Below are 19589 nucleotides of genomic sequence, written 5' to 3' on the forward strand. Positions count from 1 at the left end.
CATCAACTACAGCAGGTTGCTCAGAGTCCACCCAGTCCACGCTGACCTGGAATGTCACCAGGGATGGGGCACCTACCACCTCTCTGGGCAACTTGTTCCAAACAAACTTAGCCAGAACTGATTTCCTTTTCATCCTTTATTTGCTGTCTCCTTAGACTTTGAGAGCTGCACACAGTCTCCTGGAGCAGCACCTTTGGGTAGCAGGTTGGTTGGCCTTGAGGTCATCTTGCCAAATGGTGCAATCCAAGCCTCCAAGGTCAAATCCCTGCACTGAAAGATGTCCTTGTAGAGGCATTTGAATATATTTATATATCCATTGCCTTGTTCTTTCCCCTCTCTCCTTGTACCTGAGTTTGGGAGTCCAAAGCTCCCCTCCTCCCTGTGCCATTAACCTGCTTTTATCTCCCCTGGCTACAGAAAAGAAATAGCAAAGCAGCAGCAAATCTCCCCCTGAGCAACTGCAAGCGGAGTCAAGAGCGAGGTGTCATTTCTTCCTGCCAAAACCTTGCAGCCCTGGCACACTGAGCATTTGTGCTTCTGGATGGCAGGTCAGCAAGCAGAGGAAGGGAGCACTGCCATGAGCCAGCCCAGTGAGCCAAGCACCCCTGTGCTGCAGAGCAGAGCGCTCGTACCACCCTCACGCCACGCAGCCACCCTCCTCCGCCTTGGCTCATCCCTGATGCAGGGTTACGCTGTTCCCATGAACTGCTGCTTGTCTTCCTGCCTGGAAAGCCAGCAAAGGAACATGCTAGCCTCCCAAAAAACCATACTCTATGAGGAGGAGGGGACTGGGAGGGAACAATGTTGGAGTGTCTTCAGTCAGCTGGATGCGATCCCAGCTTCCAGCTGCACAATGACCATGCAGGAAGGAGATCTGAAAGCTTCCCAGTCACAGAGTAGCCCTGTGTGCCAGGCTCAGAGATGTCTGGACATAAGAATGGCCTTTAAAGCATAAGGATGCAAGAAGACTACAGAGCCCTGCACACAGAGGAGCCCTTGCACAGCAGGGAAGGGTGGTTCGAGCTCAGCTTTTCCTTCCTGGCACTGGGTGCTAATTGTGTAGTTCATATCCTTAATCTTATTTAGGTCAAAAGCTCTCACACAAAACAGTCTTCTGTGGGAATGGGACAGCCTGACCATCCAGACCCAGAGCTCCCCAAATACTGGAGCTGAAGAGGCATGTTAGGAAGGGGTGACAGGAGGAGATGGGCTGCAGACGATGGGGCAGAATCCTGCCTCGTGCAGCTCTACACCATTCACATGGTTTGTAACAAGCTCCAAGGTGGATAAAGCAGCTCTGAACCAACTACACCTAGGGCATGAAACAGGATTGTATGGGTGCTCTCCATCAGTTGGCCTCAATGCCCTGCCAGCCACTGAAATGCCATCCCCTTCCTCCAGTCTGCCACAGATCATCTCCCGCTTGTGGCTCTGAGCAACCTGCTGTAGTGTGAGGTGTCCCTGCCCATGGCAGGGGGGTTGGAACTGATTGATCCTTGAGGTCCCTTCCAACCCTGACAATTCTATGGTTCTATGATAATGGGTGATAACCCCCCAAAAGTGGTGGGGAAATGGCAAAGGCAGCAATACAAACATCCTCTGGGAGTAGGAGCAAGAACACTGCGGGCTAAGCCCCAAGGACTATTTCATTGGATTCAATATTAGACACAAAGCAACATAAAAGAGGGCTCCAGAGATGCTTCTCAATGGTACTTATGCACCTACAAAGTCCACAGAGCAGAAATTATCCCTTCCACAACACTGCTCTCATTCCCATATCTCAGTTATTCCAAGGGGGAAAAAAAAATACCCAAGTAATGATTGCTCCACAGAAAATACCTCAGGTGATTGGAAGAGCTGTGCCTCACCCAGGGTCACTGTCTCCCAAAGCTGTGCCACAGAAACAATCCATTCCAACAATTAAACCAATGGTTTAGAATAGAAAGAACCAGGTTGGAAAAGACCTCAGAGATCATCAAGTCCAACCTATCACCCAACACCATCTCATCAACTCAACCATGGCACCAAGTGCCTCAGCCAGGCTCCCCTTGAACACCTCCAGTGATGATGACTCCACCACCTCCCTGGGCAGCACATTCCAATGGCCAATCTCTCTTGCTGGGAAGAGCTTCTTCCTAACATCCAGCCTAAACCTCCCCTGGTGCAGCTTGAGACTGTGTCCTCTTGTTCTGGTGCTGGGTGCCTGGGAGAAGAGACCAACCCCCACCTGGCTACAACCTCCCTTCAGGGAGTTGTAGACAGCAAGAAGGTCTCCCCTGAGCCTCCTCTTCTCCAGGCTAAGCAACCCCAGCTCCCTCAGCCTCTCCTGGTAACACCTAAAGGCAATAACCCAGCACTAAAACACCAGACATGCCATGGATGCCAGCATGGAAAACAGGAGGGAGCAGCAGCATTTAACTGAATGCAGCATCCAGGAGGATAGAAATATGGGAACAAGTAAACTGTCCAAAATTTCACCACCAATTTGAACAAACTCCTGGATCTGGCAGCAATTCCCCAGGGGCAGACCTGGGAGGTGAAGCTTGAGGCAAGCACTGGGAATGATAAAAATGGAAGGAACAATCTGTGTGCTCTTTAGATGGTGGATAAAGAGCTTTTGTGCCACCCTTGCTCCTCATGAGGAGGGAAATAAAGAAGTCAGTCTCCCAGACCCCAGAACATTGGCATTGTCACATGGCAAGACTGTGCTCCAGGAGGCCTGAGCTTTTCAGACCATCATACTTAGGCTCCTAGCAAATCTCACATGTACTGAAAGAGCCCCAACATTTAAAGAATCACAGAATGAGTTTGGGTTGGAAGGGACCTCCAAATCTCCTCCAGTCCAAGTCCCCTGCAGTCAGCAGGGGCATCCTCAACTAGATCAGGTTGCTCAGAACCTTGAATACCTCCAAGGATGTGGCCTCAACTACCTCCCTGGGCAACCTGTTCCAGTGGTTCCTAATATCCAGTCTAAACCTTCCTATCTTGATCTAGCTCCAGGCTCCAAAACAGACCCCCCAAATGTGCCAAGAAATACTTTTAAACCTGAGGCACAGGGGTTCTTGCATGGATAACTCAGGCTCTCCCCTGCAAATCTTAGAATGGTCTGGGTTGGGAGGGACCTCCAAAGCTCATCCAGTCCAACCCCCTCTGCAGCAAGCAGGGACATCCTCCACTAGATCAGGCTGCTCAGAGCCCTATTGAGCCTCACCTTGGATATCTGCAGGGATGGGGCCTCAACCACCTCCCTGGGCAACCTGTTCCAATGTTTCTCCACTCTCATGGTGCAGAACTTGTTCCTAGCATCCAATCTAAATCTACTCTTCTCTAGTTGGAAGCCATTGTCCCTCATCCTGTCCCTGCAGGCCTTTCCACATAGTCTCTCTCCAGGCTTCTTGTAGCCCCCTGTGGGTACTGGCAGGCTGCTCTTAGGTCTCCCTGAAGCCTTCTCTTCTCCAGGCTGAGCACCCCCAGCTCCCTCAGCCTGGCCTGATAGCAGAGGCATCCCAGCCCCCTCAAGCTGTACCTCAGCACTGAAGACAAACGCTGTGGCCATGACAAAGCTGCTAAATCCTCCAGCACCTTCTATTTTTAAGGGCCTTTCTGAACAGCATGCCATGGTGAAAGGCTGCTAGACACCAAGATCCTTCTGATATATAAATTCAATCTCTCCTCACAGAGCTGACGTCTCCAGACACTATCTTTAGGAAGATAAGATGCATGTGGAAGAGGAATTGTAACGTGGCAGCGCAGCCTGCACCCACAGAGCATCATCAGATGGGCTCAGCTGAAGATAAGGGGGGAAAATGAAGGCTGAGGGCTTGTGCTGCTGAACTCCTAACATCCATACAAACTCCTTCTGAGCAACCCCTCTTGGAGGTTAAACATCATCCCACCTCCAGCACAGCTGGAAGTTCACAAGGTTATTTTTCTGCAGAGCTTTAATGACATCTGAGGAAGAGAACTGAAAAAGATTCATACCTTTTTTCCCTCTCTTCTCCTTTAAAGCAATGGTAGAGGAGCCTCCTCTGTTTGCCAGCATTTATAACATCCCCTTGGCACAAAAGGCAAAGCTGCACTTCCCAAGAAGATTCTTTTTTTTGCCTGAAACTTGAGATATCTCTAAAGGTGCTGATTTTCAAACTGTCTGGCAAGAGGCTTCAGCAGAGGAGAACAAAACCACTGCAGCACATCTTGGAACGAGAAGACAGGGGCAGAATGGTCTGGGGAGAGGGGGAATTACCACAGGGGATCACAGAACAAAAACACTGCAGCACATCTTGGAACGAGAAGACAGTGGCAGAATGGTCTGGGGAGAGGGGGAATTATCACAGGGGATCCATAGAAATTGAGGTCCTTGGCCTTATAGGTGGGAGGTGACACCATTGAAACCTCGTGGTATGAAAGTAAAGGCTTGATCAAGAAGCACTTGCAATAATTGGAAGCACTCAAAGTCTGGCAAGACAGGTTAAAAGCCAAGCAAAGCCATTAAAGGCTTCAGGTTCATAGAATCATAAGGCTTAGGAAGGGACCTCAAGGATCATCCAGTTCCAATTCCCCCTTGCCATGGACAGGGACAATTCACACTCGATCAGGCTGCTCAGAGCCACAGCTCAGCATGACCAGAAAGAAATAGGTCAAGGGGGAGAGCTCTCTACAACAAGCTGAAAGGAGACTGTAGTGAGACAGAGGTCAATCTCTTCCCCCAAGCAACAAGTGATAGAGAAGCAGCCTCAAAATTAATACAATAGAATAAACCAGGTTGGAAGAGAGCTTCAAGATCATCACGTCCAACCCATCATCCAACACCACCCAATCAACTCAACCATGGCACCAAGCACCCCATCAAGTCTCCTCCTCAACACCTCCAGTGATGGTGACTCCACCACCTCCCCAGGCAGCCATTCCAATGGCCAATCACTCTCTGTGTAGAACTTCTTCCTAACATCCAACCTAAACCTCCCCTGGCACAGCTTGAGACTGTGTGGGGTTTCCAGTTGGACTCTGGGCAACGTGATCTAGTGGAGGATGTCCCTGCTTATGTCAGAGGGGCTTGGACTAGATGACCTTTGGAAGCCACTTCCAATCCTGACCATTCTATGACTCTACCAACCCAAATGATTCTGTGATTCTATGCTCAAGCTACAAGAACAAGCTTTGAAGGTCAGGTCAAGGGTAGAGGAAGGTTTGTGAGGCAATTTCCTTCAACCTGTGGGAAACCCCAACACAACAAGTGCCCCACTTCTTACTGTCCCTTTCTTCTTGCCACAGGCTGGGTGACACAAAGGGCTACCACCATCCCTGCACACAACTCCTCCAGAAAGCTGCTCTGCTCTACAAGCACACACAACAAGAACTACAAGTGGATGGAGAAGCAAATCAAACCACAGCCAAGTCCAAGTGGTCTCAGATTAAAGAAGAAAAACAAAGAGAAATGGGAAACATCACATGCTTAGAGGTGGCTTTTGCTTCTGCAGCACAACCTTCATCCACCAGCAACACTGCCAGAAGCTTTTCACTGCCAACAGCAATGTGTGGAAGTCATCCAGATTAAAGCCAGAAGCTGCTGACTGAGGACTGCTCAGTCGCTGAACCTTTACCTTGTCCTTTAAGCCATGGCTTCCCTCTCTGCAGTGATCCCAAAGCAAAGCAATTAAAACAAGAAATCATGGGGGAGATTTTTTGGTAACCAAAGAGTAATCTTTATGCAGAGACCAAGTGCAAGGTCTTGCAGCTGGGTCAGGGCAATCCCAAGCACTGACATAGGCTGGGCAGGGACTGGCTTGAGAGCAGCCCTGAAGAAAAGGACCTGGGGGTGCTGGTGGAGGAGAAGCTCAACAGGAGCCAGCAGTGAGCACTTGCAGCCCAGAAAGCCAACCAGAGCCTGGGCTGCAGCAAGAGATGCATAGCAAGCTCACACTGCCTGCTCCTGGCCAGCTTCTCACTCACCAGCCCTGCTCCTCAGGGCTGCTTTCTATCCCCTCCTCCAGCAGCTGGAGCTGATGGAAGGGGGGAGACCAAGAGGGGGGAGACCAAGAGGGGGGAGACCAAGAGGGGGGAGACCAACGAACCCTGACAATTCTGTGATCCCTCAAAGACATGTTGGAAACAGGATTGGGCTACCTGGCAGCAGTATCAATCCCTTCACCCCCACCCAGGCCAGATGCTGTTTGTTGCTCAATGCAGAGCAGGCAGCACAGTCTGCACTGATGATGGAAGTGGAGCACAAACACAGCTAAAGATAAGGAAAGGATCCATACAAAGGACTAGCAGGAAGATATAGACAGGCAGATAACCAAAGCCTGCACTCCCACTGGTGCCAAAATCATAGGTAACCTTGGGCTGGTCGGTGTAAAGGGTGCACAGGGCAGTCAGGCACCACTGCAGCATTTTCCTGCTGATAACATTTACTTTAGCACTTCATTCAGCAGCAGCTCTGATGTTTTACACATGGTGGAGATCTCTTGCAGACACAGTGTGCTTCCTCTCCCATGTATTGTTGTGCTGGTATGAGCCTCTCCACCATCAGCCCCACGTGCCAAAAGAGGCAAACTACTCACAGACTTGCCTAAGGTGTGGTCCTCCTTGCTGGTGGGACCCCAGGGCTGCCTAGGGTAGCTTAAGATCCCATTTCCACTGGAACACTGCTGCCTTGGTTCAAAAGCAAACTATTTTAAATCCTAAAATAGTCAGGGTTGGAAGGGACCTCAAGGATCAGCCAGTTCCAACCCCCCTGCCATGGCCAGGGACACCTCACACTACAGCAGCTTGCTCACAGACACATCCAGCCTGGCTGCAAATACCCCCAGGCATGAGGCTTCCACCACCTCCCTGGGCAACCTGTGCCAGTCTTTCACCACCCTCATGGGGAACAATTTCCTAACATCCACTCTGAATCTCCCCATTTCTACATCAAGTAATCTGGGTCCTCCCCAGCTAAGGCCTCCCTGACAGCTTCACACTTTCCCATATTCTTTTGTCTGCTTGGAAGGAGAGAGGGATAAAAAGAAAAAGAGAAGACTAAGACAATAATTTTACATGCTATGAGCAGCAGGTTTGACAGTACAGCTATGGAACTGTCCTTGCAAGCATTAATTAGGCAAGTTTCTGTCTGTTGGGTTCGTTTTTCAAGGGCAAATTAGAGCTGCTCTTGCCACAACCCTCTAGAGTTCACTGGCAGGGAGCTGGAGCCACGCTTGGTCTCATTTGCCTAAACTGAATAAAGAAACCAAAGACAAAGCTTCTAAGTTAACACCCAGTGCATACCCAGCAGCAGCAGGCTGCTTTCAGCTGGGCAGAGAGCTGGCTAAGCTCTAGGCCAGCCAAGCCTGGGAAAGGGAGGGAGGGAGGCAAGCAGGGCACTGACCGGCATCGCCCTGAGCAAGGCTGGAGCAAGGCTGAGGAAGCAGAGAGGGGAAAACAAGGCTACAAGCATAAAGGAATTTAAAGAGGATGTAGTCAGCAGGTCAAGAGAGGTTCTCCTCCCTCTCTACTCTGCCCTGCTGAGGCCACATCTGGAATCTTGTGCCTGGTTCTGGGCACCCCAGCTCAAGAAGGACCTCAGGGAACTGCTTGAGAGAGTCCAGCGCAGAGCTGCAAAACTGATGGAGTGGAACATCTCCTTTATGAGGAAAGGCTGAGGGAGCTGAGGGCTCTGTAGCTTGGAGAGGAGACTGAGAGGTGATTTCATTCATGTTTATAAAGCTGTGCAGGGTGAGTGCCCAGAGGCTGGAGCCAGGCTCTGCTGGGTGATTGCCTCTTGTGCTGGCATTGGGCATGGTGTAAGCTGAGGCATAGGAAGTTCCATGGAAACAGGAGGAAGACTTTATTCACTGTGAGGATGACAGAACACTGGAACAGGCTGCCCAGGGGGGCTGGGGAGTCTCTTTCTCTGGAGATATTCAAAACCTGCCTGGATGCGTTCCTGTGTGACCTGCTCTAGGTTGATCCTGCTCTGGCAGCGGGGTTGGACTGGATGATCTCTCGAGGTCCCTTCCAGCTCCTAACATTCTGTGATTAGTCTAAAAGCAACAGCAGCAGCCTCTGGGTGCTCCAGCCCCACAGGATAGGTTTATGCCACCCCACCCCCCCTCCTTGCTAAGCCAAGGGTGGCTCTGCAGGGCTGGCAGCGTGTCGCAAGCACGAGGGATTTAGGAGAGGGAGGCTGCTGCCAGTGCCACAGCAAAAGCCTTGCTGATCAATTAGCTGTTCAGTAACCCACTAAGGACCTGTTCAGCTGTGAACAGATTGGACAGCTGCTGTAGCTAAATTTGCACAGGAGCTGGAGCACGTTACCTGAAACGCCTATAGAAACACAGCAAAAAATAGCCAGGCAGAAGCAAAAGGGAGAAGTTTGCAACTCCTCCTCCTCATCCATAGCCATAAACCCACAGCATGGACTGCTCCCAGGAATAGCTTTGCCCCATGAGATGTTCCCTACAAAGAGTAGGAAGGCATTACTGTGCTCTCTCTCCTCCTCAGTGGGTGAGGGGCATGGAGAGGGGACAGGTGGACAGCAGAGCCTCGAGGCTCAGAGGTTCTCCAACCCACTCTGCATAAGCTGGCTGCACTTCCTCCAGTGCATTTGGTAATCCAGCCACCCTCAGCAGAGATGGCAAGATAATGCCAGATCTATTTCCCCCCCAGGAGTTAATTTTTTTAGATGATTTTTTATACAGAGTTGTACTTCTGGAATATGCAGAGGGATGGGGCACAAGCAGAGTAGTCACAGAACTGTCAGGCTTGGAAGGGACCTCAAGGATCAGCCAGCTCCAACCCCCCTGCCATGACCAGGGACACCTCACACTACAGCAGCTTGCTCACAGCCACAGCCAGCCTGGCTGCAAAAACCTCCAGGGATGAGGCTGCCACCACCTCCCTGGGCAACCTGTGCCAGTCTCTCACCACCCTCATGGGGAACAACTTCTTCCTAACATCTAATCTGAATTTACCCATTTCTAGTTTTGCTCCATCCCCCCCAGTCCTTATCACTCCCTGACACCCTCAAAAGTCCCTCCCCAGCTTTCTAGTAGCCCCCTTCAGATACAGGAAGGTCACTATTAGGTCTCCCCAGAGCCTTCTCTTCTCCAGGCTGAAGAACTCCAGCTCCCTCAGCCTGCCCTCCTAGCAGAGCTGTTCCAATCCCCTGGCCTCTTCTGGAGCTGCTCCATCAGGTCCATGTCCTTCCTGTGCTAAGGCATCCCGAGCTGGCTGCAGTACTGCAGGTGAGGTCTCCCCAGAGCAGAGGAGAGTGGCAGAATCACCTCACTCAATGTGCTGGCAACACATCTTGTGATGGAGCCCAAAATACTGTTGAACTCATACGGGTGGAGGCCACACAGACAGCCCAAAGGAGCAACTACCAACAAAAAGAATCAAACAGAAAGTAGCAAGAAAATCCCACACAAACCAAACCAACCAAACAACATCCCAACCAAACAAATAACAACACACCAAACACAAGATGAAACCTCACTGCTGTCTACAACTCCCTGAAAGGACATTGTGGAGAGGCTGCTGCTGGTCTCTTCTCACAGGCAATTAGGGATAGAACAAGAGGCAATGGAATCAAGCTGTGACTGGGTAGGGTTAGAATGGAGAGTAGGAAACAGTTTTCCATGGCAAGAGTGGTCAGGGATTGGAATGAGCTGCCCAGGGAGATGGTGGAGTTCCCCAGGCCTGGCTGTGTTTGAAGGTGTTTTGGATGTGGTGCTTGGGGCTCTGGTTTAGGGGTGAGCCTTGTAGAGTAGGGTTCTGGGTTGGACTTGGTGATGCTGAGTGTTTCTCTTCCAACCTGAGTGTTTCTGTGATGCCATTTTTTGGTTGCCAGAGGCACTAGAAAGTGCCAGGGACTGGTGGCTTTGCATGCCTCTGTATTTCTGTGGCTCATTAAAATCCCTCAGCAAAGAGCACATTGAAGATACCATCAAACAATTCCTTCTTTCCTCTGGTTTTTCCTGAGGTTGCAGGAGGCAGGATTTCCTCCCTGTTGCATAAGGAGGAGAGGGTGTATTTGTTCTTTGGCCATGTAAGACTTATTAGCACAGACAGGTTACTGGAGCCAGGCCCTCTTTCCTGAGCTTTTCTTGCAGGGGAATTATTCTTGGCAAGGCTCCAGCGTCGTATTAACCCAGTGGAGAAAAAGCCAAGCAGCTGCAGAAAGTTAAGAGACATAAAACAGATGCACCCTGGGGCTCTGCTGGGACACCAGGAGCTGCAAGTGACAGAGTGGAAATCATAGAATCATAGAATTGTCAGGGTTGGAAGGGACCTCAAGGATCAGCCAGTTCCAACCCCCCTGCCATGGCCAGGGACACCTCACACTACAGCAGCTTGCTCACAGCCACATCCAGCCTGGCTGCAAAAACCTCCAGGCATGAGGCTTCCACCACCTCCCTGGGCAACCTGTGCCAGTCTCTCACCACCCTCATGGGGAACAACTTCTTCCTAATATCCAGTCTCAATCTACCCATTTCTAGTTTTGCTCCATCCCCCCCCAGTCCTATCACTCCCTGACACCCTCAAAAGTCCCTCCCCAGCTTTCTTGGAGCCCCCTTCAGATACTGCAAGGCCACAATAAGGTCTCCTGGGAGCCTTCTCTTCTCCAGACTGAACAACCCCAACTCCCTCAGTCTGCCCTCATAGCAGAGCAGCTCCAGCCCTCTGCTCATCCTCATGGCACTTCTCTGGACACCTTCCAGCCCCTCCAGATCCTTCTTGTAATAGAGGCTCCAGAACTGGACACAGAGCTCCAGGTGGGGTCTCAGCAGAGCAGAGCAGAGGGGGAGAATCACCTCCCTGGCCCTACTGGCTCTGCTGCTTTTGATGCAGCCCAGGCTCTGGTTGGCTTTCTGGCTGCAAGTGCTCACTGCTGGCTCCTGTTGAGCTTCTCCTCCACCAGCACCCCCAGGTCCTTTTCTTCAGGGCTGCTCTCAAGCCAGTCCCTGCCCAGCCTATGTCAGTGCTTGGGATTGCCCTGACCCAGCTGCAGGACCTTGCCCTTGGTCTTGTTGAACCTCATGAGGCTGTCATGGGCCCAACTCTGCCGCCTGTCCAGGTGCCTCTGGATGGCTCCCTTCCCTCCAGCGTGTCACAACAAATACAAACTACCAAGTAACAAATACAAACTGATGCTGAGCTTCCAAAAGACTCAAGCACAGCCATCACTACTGCTGTGTTCACAAGGGAGAGAAAAACCACCACAGAAATAAAGATACAAGATAGAGATCTTCACAAAGTTACCACTCAGCATCCCAGAGCATAATAAAAAACCAGCTGGAAAAGCTCTGCTGCAAACAGTGCCCAACAGGGTCACTGCCCTCAGCTCCCAGCACACTCTCAGGCAAGCAATTAGAGGATGCTCTGTGCATTGGCTGGGGTGGCACATGCCTGTGTCATGCTTCTTGAGGCAGTCACCCAGCAGGTGCCCTGGCACATGACTGCTGGAGGGAGCAGTCACAGCTGGGCATTAGAGTCAGGAGCTTGCTTTATGGTCAGGAAGTAGAGGCCTGGGGCAGGTAGAAATGAGGGGTGGAAAGAGTGTCCTTCCTCATGGATCTAGGCTATGGGGCAGCTCTGGAGTACTTCAGCCAGAGAAAACATCTCTGCTGGGGCTACTTATCCTCCCCACAGACACCTGCAGCCTTTCCCCTCACCTTGCTCACCCTTCCAATCCTGCTACCCCAGCCCTACACACAGGCAGCCTTTCCCCTCACCTTGCTCACCCTTCCAATCCTGCTACCCCAGCCCTACACACAGGCAGCCTTTCCCCTCACCTTGCTCACCCTTCCAATCCTGCTACCCCAGCCCTACACACAGGCAGCCTTTCCCCTCACCTTGCTCACCCTTCCAATCCTGCTACTCCAGCCCTACACACAGGCAGCCTTTCCCCTCACCTTGCTCACCCTTCCAATCCTGCTACTCCAGCCCTACACACAGGCAGCCTTTCCCCTCACCTTGCTCACCCTTCCAGCCCTGCTACTCCAACCCTACACACAGGCAGCCTTTCCCCTCACCTTGCTCACCCTTCCAGCCCTGCTACTCCAACCCTACACACAGGCAGCCTTTCCCCTCACATTGCTCACCCTTCCAGCCCTGCTACTCCAACCCTACACACAGGCAGCCTTTCCCCTCACCTTGCTCACCCTTCCAGCCCTGCTACTCCAACCCTACACACAGGCAGCCTTTCCCCTCACCTTGCTCACCCTTCCAGCCCTGCATTTTCCTGTCTTTCCTGGTGAGAAGTTGCTGCTTCCTTCCTTCCCTTGAGAAGGGGGAGGACATACAGGTCACCTGCACCCCAGCTCTGACCTGCTGACAGCAAACCCCAGATTTTCCAGACACCACCTGCAAGAAACCCCTCAGGTTTGAGGCAAATTCAGCCCAGATTGGACACTTTGATCCTGTTATGCATCACGCTCGCCTCCACATTCATCATCTTAATCCCTTCTAAAATTACCCTCTGGTCCTCTGAATGAAAACACCTCGTTCCTCCACTCCAAGCACTGTGATAAACATAGAACCCTGTAAGATGAGAAAGAGGGTGAGGACCTCGCTGTATTTCATTATTTTTGTACTGCAGTGATGAATTTCAAAATAGCTCAGCAGTAGTAGTCATGCTTACTGATTTGGGATGCGTTCCCCCTGCTGCTCTTCAGAAATTCACCACTTCTGGCCACCAGTAGGAAGGGTTAGGTTCAGGTTTGCTTCCCCTTCCCCCTCTTCAGGAGGATATTTTCTTGCCTTTTGTTTGTTTGGAATGAAGGCATGGGCCTCTTTCCTTCCTGCACAACGGTTTCCTCAGGGCAAAGACTGTGTAGGGCTGGAAGACCTTCATCTTCTAGCCTCACCTGGAAGTGAGCAGTAATTGTCCTGCTTGTTTATGCCCGAAAGAACAAGGCCAAGGCATCTCAGAGCTACCTGCTGTGAACTGGTCATGAATAAAAGAAAAACAAACCCCAAAGCAAGCCTTAAATGACCCTCTCACCTGGCACCAAAGTCCCTGAGCTCTCAAGATTCTTTAGGCAGTTTGAATGCTGTCTGCTGGACTTGCTGTGCTTTAGTCCTAAAAAGGACCTTCCCCTGAGGCAGGTCCTCCAACAATACTGCACCAAAGCAGTACTCCAGGTCCTTGAGACCACCCCAGGCTAGGAGAAACCAGCATGCAGAGGAGCACACGAAGGTGGTGACTGGGCACAAGGTGTCTCAGCAAGCAGCAGGTGTCCATGAGCTGGAGGTGGGGAGATTCAGGCTGGAGGTGAGGAGGAAGTTCTTCACCATGACAGTGGTGAAGCCCTGGAATGGGTTGTCCAGGGAGGTGGTTGAGGCCCTGTCCCTGGAGGTGTTTAAGACCAGGCTGGATGAGGCTCTGGCCAGCCTGATCTAGTGTGGAGTGTCCCTGCCCATGGCAGGGGGGTTGGAACTAGATGATCCTTGTGGTCCCTTCCAACCCTGAATGATACTATGAGCATAGCTGTTGAGAGCACTGCCTACTGTCTAGCTGAACAGCCTTCAGATCCACTGGGCAACAGCTTGGAGACTTCAGCAGCACTTGTGGGACATCTGCTGAGCACTCAGAGCACCTTAAAAACTCACCCCATGGGGCTGAAGCGCTGGTGAGCCCCATGCAGCAGTGTATTCTTGCTTGCAGAAGCCAGAGGTTTATTTCATCTGCTAAGTATCAACTGCAGTTGATTTACCTGGGCTAATATTAGCTTGTGAGGCATTTTGTCAGTTCCCAAGGTACACAACTGGAGCTGGGAGGGAGGAGACCATGGGGCTCACACACAGCAAGGAGGCAGTTGCTGGTCTCAGCTGAGGCTGGTTTCCAGCTGCAAAGCTCCCCTGCCCTCAGCAACACTAGCACCAGCAAGGGAATGCTCCTCCCTGAGGTGCCCAGCATGACTTTTCCCAACTTAAGACTTTTTCCTCCCCCTCCCTGCATCAAGCTGATTTTATTTGTTTGTTTCCCTGTTCCCACATTTGTTTTCCCACTAATGTTTTGCAGGCTTGTCTGTGGATGGACACAAATTTCCATTTCTTTCCAGCTTCTCACAATATCCCCAACAGTCAGAAAGTACAGAAAACAATGGCATTATCCTCTCCTGTGTGACTGCTGGCACACATGGGCTGCTTTTAAACTTCAAGGTATCCGAGAGACCTTTCACACCACCCTGTACAACCAAGTATCTGTTTGCTAAGCTGGATGGAACCCAAGCACCATGCAGTTTGAGAGTCCAAAATGCCTAGGGCCACACTCTGACTGCCCAGTGGCCAGCTTGGGCTAATGGAGGTTTACAGCCTAAGCCACTTTCTCTGCCTAGATGTTTTAAAAGGCTGGGAGGGGGCAAAAATGGGCTCAAAAAATACTGAAGGTGCAGAAGTAACAGATAAGACTGTACTGGGCAGGGTCCTTAAAAAGCTCACTGTGTAAGTAAGTACATGAAAACGAATCAAAGTCACTGTTCTTCCAAAACCGGATTCTGAGAAGAATCCTGAGGCTGCTGATAATCAGCAATTGTCTGCCTGCCAGTGCCCTCTCTGCCCATGCCCAGCCCCACCAGACTTCATCCCGAGGGCTGCTCCAGCCAACCACTGACTCAGGGAAGAACAGGAGCAGTGGCAAAGGGGGAAGGACAGGCTATCTGAACTAGCAGAGCAGCCAAGGAATACTGAAAGATCAATACTGAAGGGATCCTACAGGAAGGCTGCAGAGGGACTGTTTGTGAGGGTGTCTAGCAACAAAGCAAGGGGGAATGGTTTGAAGCTGAGGGAGAGTAGGTTCAGGCTGGATCTTGGGAAGAAGGTCTTCAGTAGGAGGGTGGTGAGACTCTGGAATAGGCTACCCAGGCAGGTTGTGAATGCCTCCTCCCTGGGGGTGCCGAAGGCCAGGCTGGATGAGGCCTTGAGTCTAGCTGAGAGGTGTCCCTGCCCATGGCCAGGAGGTTGGAGCAGATGATCTCTGAGGTCCCTTCCAACCTGAGCCTTTCTGTGATTCTACACCAGGCTGAAGCCATCAGTGTAACATGTGAAACACCCCTGCTGGGCTATCATCTCCATCTTGGCTATCACACAGCAACGACTGGGAGATGACAGATGCCTCCTAGGCGGGAGCACCGGGCTCCCAGGCAGCGCACAGCAGAGGATTCCTCAACCACAAACGCCGCACCGCAGGATGCCACATCACTGCCACTATCCTTCTCATCTGCTTGACCTCCACAATCACACCCACAAGAGCCATTATTCAGCACATTACTGGGGAAGGACAGAGCTCTCTGCGCCACCAGAGGTAACAGTCGATGAGCACTTCCCACAACGACCCCTTTGCAGAAGCCCAAGGGTCCCCTGCCCTGATTCGTTTCCAGATGGAAGTTTGAATAGCAGCCAGAGAGGAAAGTTTCCCTCTGCTGCAAAGGAAACAGCAGATCAGCTGGCACAGATTTCACACACAGAAGGCAAAGGGTTAGAGTTACTTCAGAATTCTTCTCGCATTCTTACATTTCTGTCTCCAGCAGAAAGTTCATCAAGAGAGACATCCCCGGCAATGTTAATTGCTTACCAAATGAAGAAAATGTAAGTCTCAGCTTCTCAGCAATTAACACCACGAGTACCACCTAACCACACCACAAACAGACCTTGCTGAGGGCACCCGGGGTCCCCGTGGTGCAGGGACAGCACGGCCTCCCCCGGCAGCATACCCAAGGATGAGTAGTCCCTCCAGGTCAGCAGATGCCCCATCACCTCTCGTTAACCAGCTGTGTCACGCCTGTGGCTCCAGCCCTGCCATTCCACACTTGTTACACAGCCCAAACCATCCTGACTGTGCTCTCAAGCCTTTTCTTATGTGGGGAGCACATCTGAGGGAGGGCAGACTACAGCCCTAATGCTGACGTTAAAGAGATCACCACTCAAAGGAGACTTTCTCCGGAGAAGAGGCAGCGGCAGGTGTCAGCTTGGCAGCTCCAAACAGGCAAATCTAGTGCAGTGTCTTGCCTCCCAAAGTCATGATACGGTGCTCTGTGAAACACCCTAAGAAACAGGGTGCATGCAGAGCAGCCCTTGCCTTGCTATTTGCCCCCCCAAGTGCTGGCAGGAAAGACAGTTCAAAAAGCTCTTGAAGAGCCAATCCTTGACCAGTGTGACCGACTGTAACAGCTCAGTCCCCCTGCACACACGTGTGCACACGAACACCTCCTCAGGAGGCTCCCCACCTTTCAAGGCATACAGCAGCTTTATAAAGGGACAGGCACTACAAACCCAGCGTTAAGACTCAGCCAGGGTTCCATACAAGCATTTAGCAATCCCGGGAGCAAGAAGCCAGTCCCACTTGGGACTCTAGAGCGCCCAAACCGTGCACGGTGCTGGGCTTACAGGTCAGGTGCCACCCCTCACCTGTTCTCCAGAAGCGTCATGCACACCACCTCCCGCACGCCTGGGTTGTTGGCTTTCTCCACCGAGCAGCTCTGCAGGTTCCAGGTAGCCACCCTCAGGACAGGCCTTCCGTCTCTCACCCCACCAAACATCTCCACAGAGGGGCGAGTGGATATGAGCTGGGTCGGACCACCAGGAGGAAAGTCCAAGTCCTCACTCTGGAGGCTCAGAGAAGTGGGGCTGGGGTGAGGCTTAGCAGTGAAGTTGAGGCCACCGTTGGTGTTGGTGGAAGGAGGCCGGGACCTCTCTGCGAAGATCTGATGCCTGATTTTGTCCAGAAAGGAGGAATTGATGCAGTCCATCTTCACCAGGTCCTCGATACTTTTGAAGGGGCCGTGCTCTTTGCGGTAGTCCACGATGTTGTTGGCGATCTTCTCGGTGACGCCGCGGATGCTCATCAGCTGGGCCGGGGTGGCGGTGTTGATGTTGATCTTGGTGGCGGAGAGGTGGTGCTCGGAGGCCAGGTCCTTGCGCAGGGAGCTGGGCGAGTGCTGCGCCGAGCTGCCCTTGCTGCTCACGCAGATCTCGAACTTCACCTGCTCCAGCTTGGCCGCTCCCACCCCGCTCACCAGCGCCAGGTCCTCCACCTTCTTGAAGCCACCGATGTACTCCCGGTACTCCACGATGTTCTGAGCCACCACCCGAGTGACCCCGGGGAGGGTCATCAGCTCCTCCTCCGTGGCCGTGTTAATGTTGAGCCTCTCCTGGTTGACGAGGATGTTGCTGAAGTTACACGCCGCGCTGAACTTGCGGCTGTGGCACAGGTCCGCCGGGTCGCGGGGGATGGAGCGGTGGCAGCCCAGGCTTCCTCCCATCTCACCGCCTCCGCGGGCCGCCGCCGGAGCCGGGACAGCAGCGGGCGAGGGGCGCTGCCGGGGCTGCCCGCCCGCGACTCATGGAACCCCCGCTGGAGGCCGGCGACGCCCCGCGGCTCCTCGGCAGGGCACGGCGGAGCGCGGCAGCTGCGGGGCACCCTGCGCACAGACCCGGCACGGCCGGTCAGGCGGACCCCGCGCAGGGGACCCCCGGCTCCTTTCTCCTTCTCCCGCCTCGGCCGAAGGTGCCGCCGCAGACGCTGCGTGCCCGCCCGCCTGAGACCCGGCCGGCGGCTCCGCTCCAGCGCCCGGTGACTCCTCCCGCTGCCCCCGCCGGCGGTAGTAGTAGCTCGGCGGCAGCTCCCGCCCCTCGGCCGGGCGAGGCGGGGCCGGGCACCAACGCCGCCGCCTCCCTGCCGGGGCGTCACCGCGCCGCGCCCGCCTCCAGCCCGCCACCGGCGCGGCCTGCCCGGGGTGGCAGGGCGAGCGGCTGTGCTGGGGGCGCTCTGCCCCCACCCGGGATGCTGGCCTCTGCCCCGGCCCTGTCCCAGGCATGCAGCTGGCGAGCAGGGGTGGGCTGCGTCCTCTTCGCACGGGCGTTCAGCCCTAGGAGGAGGGCTCGGGCTCGCAGCACCCATGGGCACCCAAAATGGCCACCTGGCAGCGCGGGGCAGGCTTTTCGCTCCCATCGGGGGAATGGGAAGCCGGGGGGCGCCGGGGGCTCCGGGGCTCAGGCGCTCTCTGCAGCATCCCCATCCTTCGGGTGCCGTGGGCTAACCTCTCCGCGGCTGGCAGGGCATAAGCGGTGGGTTTGGCCAGGGCTGGCTTAGTGGTTGGACTCAACGATCTTAAAAAGCCTCTTCCAACCGAAACGGTGTGATGATTCTAAGTGTGTTTTTCAAGCCTCACCAGTCATCTCCACTCCCTGTTTTTTTTTGCTCTATGCTTTCATACAACCGAGAAAATTGCCTTTTGCTTTATTTTCTCCTTTTTTCTTTGCATTCCCTCCCCCCCGCCTTGTAAGAGTGCTGCCCAAACTGAAGCTCCCTACAGAATGATGCCTTTGGATCGATTAGATCTGCATACTAGGTCTGCCTCAGCCCACAGTCTCTGGTCTGTTGCCCCTAGCCTTTTCCTGAGATGGGTTCCACCATCCTGCACCAAAATCTTGGTCATCTACCACCCATGTGCCAGAGCTGGCTTTAACATACTCTGTTTGTACCCTCAGAGCCACCACAGTCCGTGCTGCTGAAGTATACCAGACAAATCCTGGGTTCAGTTTTGGGCCCCTCACTACAAGAAGGACACTGAGGTGGCCAAAGAAGAGCAGCAAAGCTGGTGTGGGGTCTGGAGGACAGAGGCTCATGAGGAACAGCTAAAGGAACTGGGGTTGTTTAGCCTGGAGAAAAGGAGGTTTGGAGGAGACCTTCTTGCTGTCTACAACTACCTGAAGGGAGGCTGTAGCCAGGAGGGGGTTGGTCTCTTCTCCCAGGCAAGAAGCACCAGAACAAGAGGACACAGTCTCAAGCTACACCAGGGGAAGTTTAGGCTGGAGGTGAGGAAGAAATTCTTCCCAGAAAGAGAGATTGGCCATTGGAATGTGCTGCCCAGGGAAGTGGTGGACTCCCCATCCCTGGAGGTGTTCAAGAAAGGCTTGGAGGTCTTTTCCAGCCTGGTTGATTCTATAATTCTATATTGAAGTAAGAGTCAGTCTGTTCTCCCAAATAACAAGTAGTAGGACAGGAGGACATGGCCTCAAGTTGCACCAGAGGAGGCTTACGTTGGACACTAAGGGAAGGGTTCTGAAGCACTGAAACAGGCTGCCCAGGGAAGTGGTGGAGTCACCATCCCTGGAAGGCTTTCAAAGAGGTGTGGATGTGGTTTGGTTTGGTGGTGCCCTGGCAGTGAGGGGTTAACTGTTAGACTCCGTGATCTTAAAGGTCTCTTCCAACCGAAAACGATTCTGTAGTTTACTCAGCGACTGCTGCATTGAGTCCCATGCTGCACTGTCTGCAATGCTATCTGGAGCCAAATTAGCTCATTTGAAACTAGCTTTACTGCCCACACAGGAGTGACTGCAATGTCAATGAATCCCAAATATAATCAGGGGGTGTAGTTGAAAGAAAGGGGGAGGAAGGACCGAGAGAAAGAGCAACCTAGGCTTGCAGATGCCAGCTACACACCCTGCTGCTGTCAGCACACATAGTCCTGTTAGCTGTACACCTATATTTTCAACATCCAGGCTCTTGCTTGGCCCTTTACTGAAAATTTATCAGCCCTTAATAGAATCATAAAATCATTTAGGTTGAAAAAGACCTTTAAGATCATCATATCCAACCATTAATG

The 19589-nt window shown here is 52.8% G+C and overlaps 1 protein-coding gene across 1 annotated transcript in view; it reads right to left on the minus strand.

Moving 5' to 3' along the window:
* Positions 1-17566, minus strand: part of EEPD1 (endonuclease/exonuclease/phosphatase family domain containing 1) — a 74589-nt gene extending 57023 nt beyond the window's left edge. Inside the window, exon 1 of the mRNA XM_068152758.1 lies at positions 16390-17566. Within this exon, the coding sequence (XP_068008859.1) occupies positions 16390-17243 (854 nt within the window). The 5' untranslated portion in view covers positions 17244-17566. The remainder of the gene's footprint in view (positions 1-16389) is intronic.
* Between the last annotated feature and the right edge of the window lie 2023 nt (positions 17567-19589).

Source organism: Melanerpes formicivorus, unplaced genomic scaffold, assembly GCF_026170545.1.
Source record: "Melanerpes formicivorus ecotype bairdi unplaced genomic scaffold, bMelFor1.0.p_v2 SCAF_24, whole genome shotgun sequence".
NCBI classification, from domain to species: Eukaryota; Metazoa; Chordata; class Aves; order Piciformes; family Picidae; genus Melanerpes; species Melanerpes formicivorus.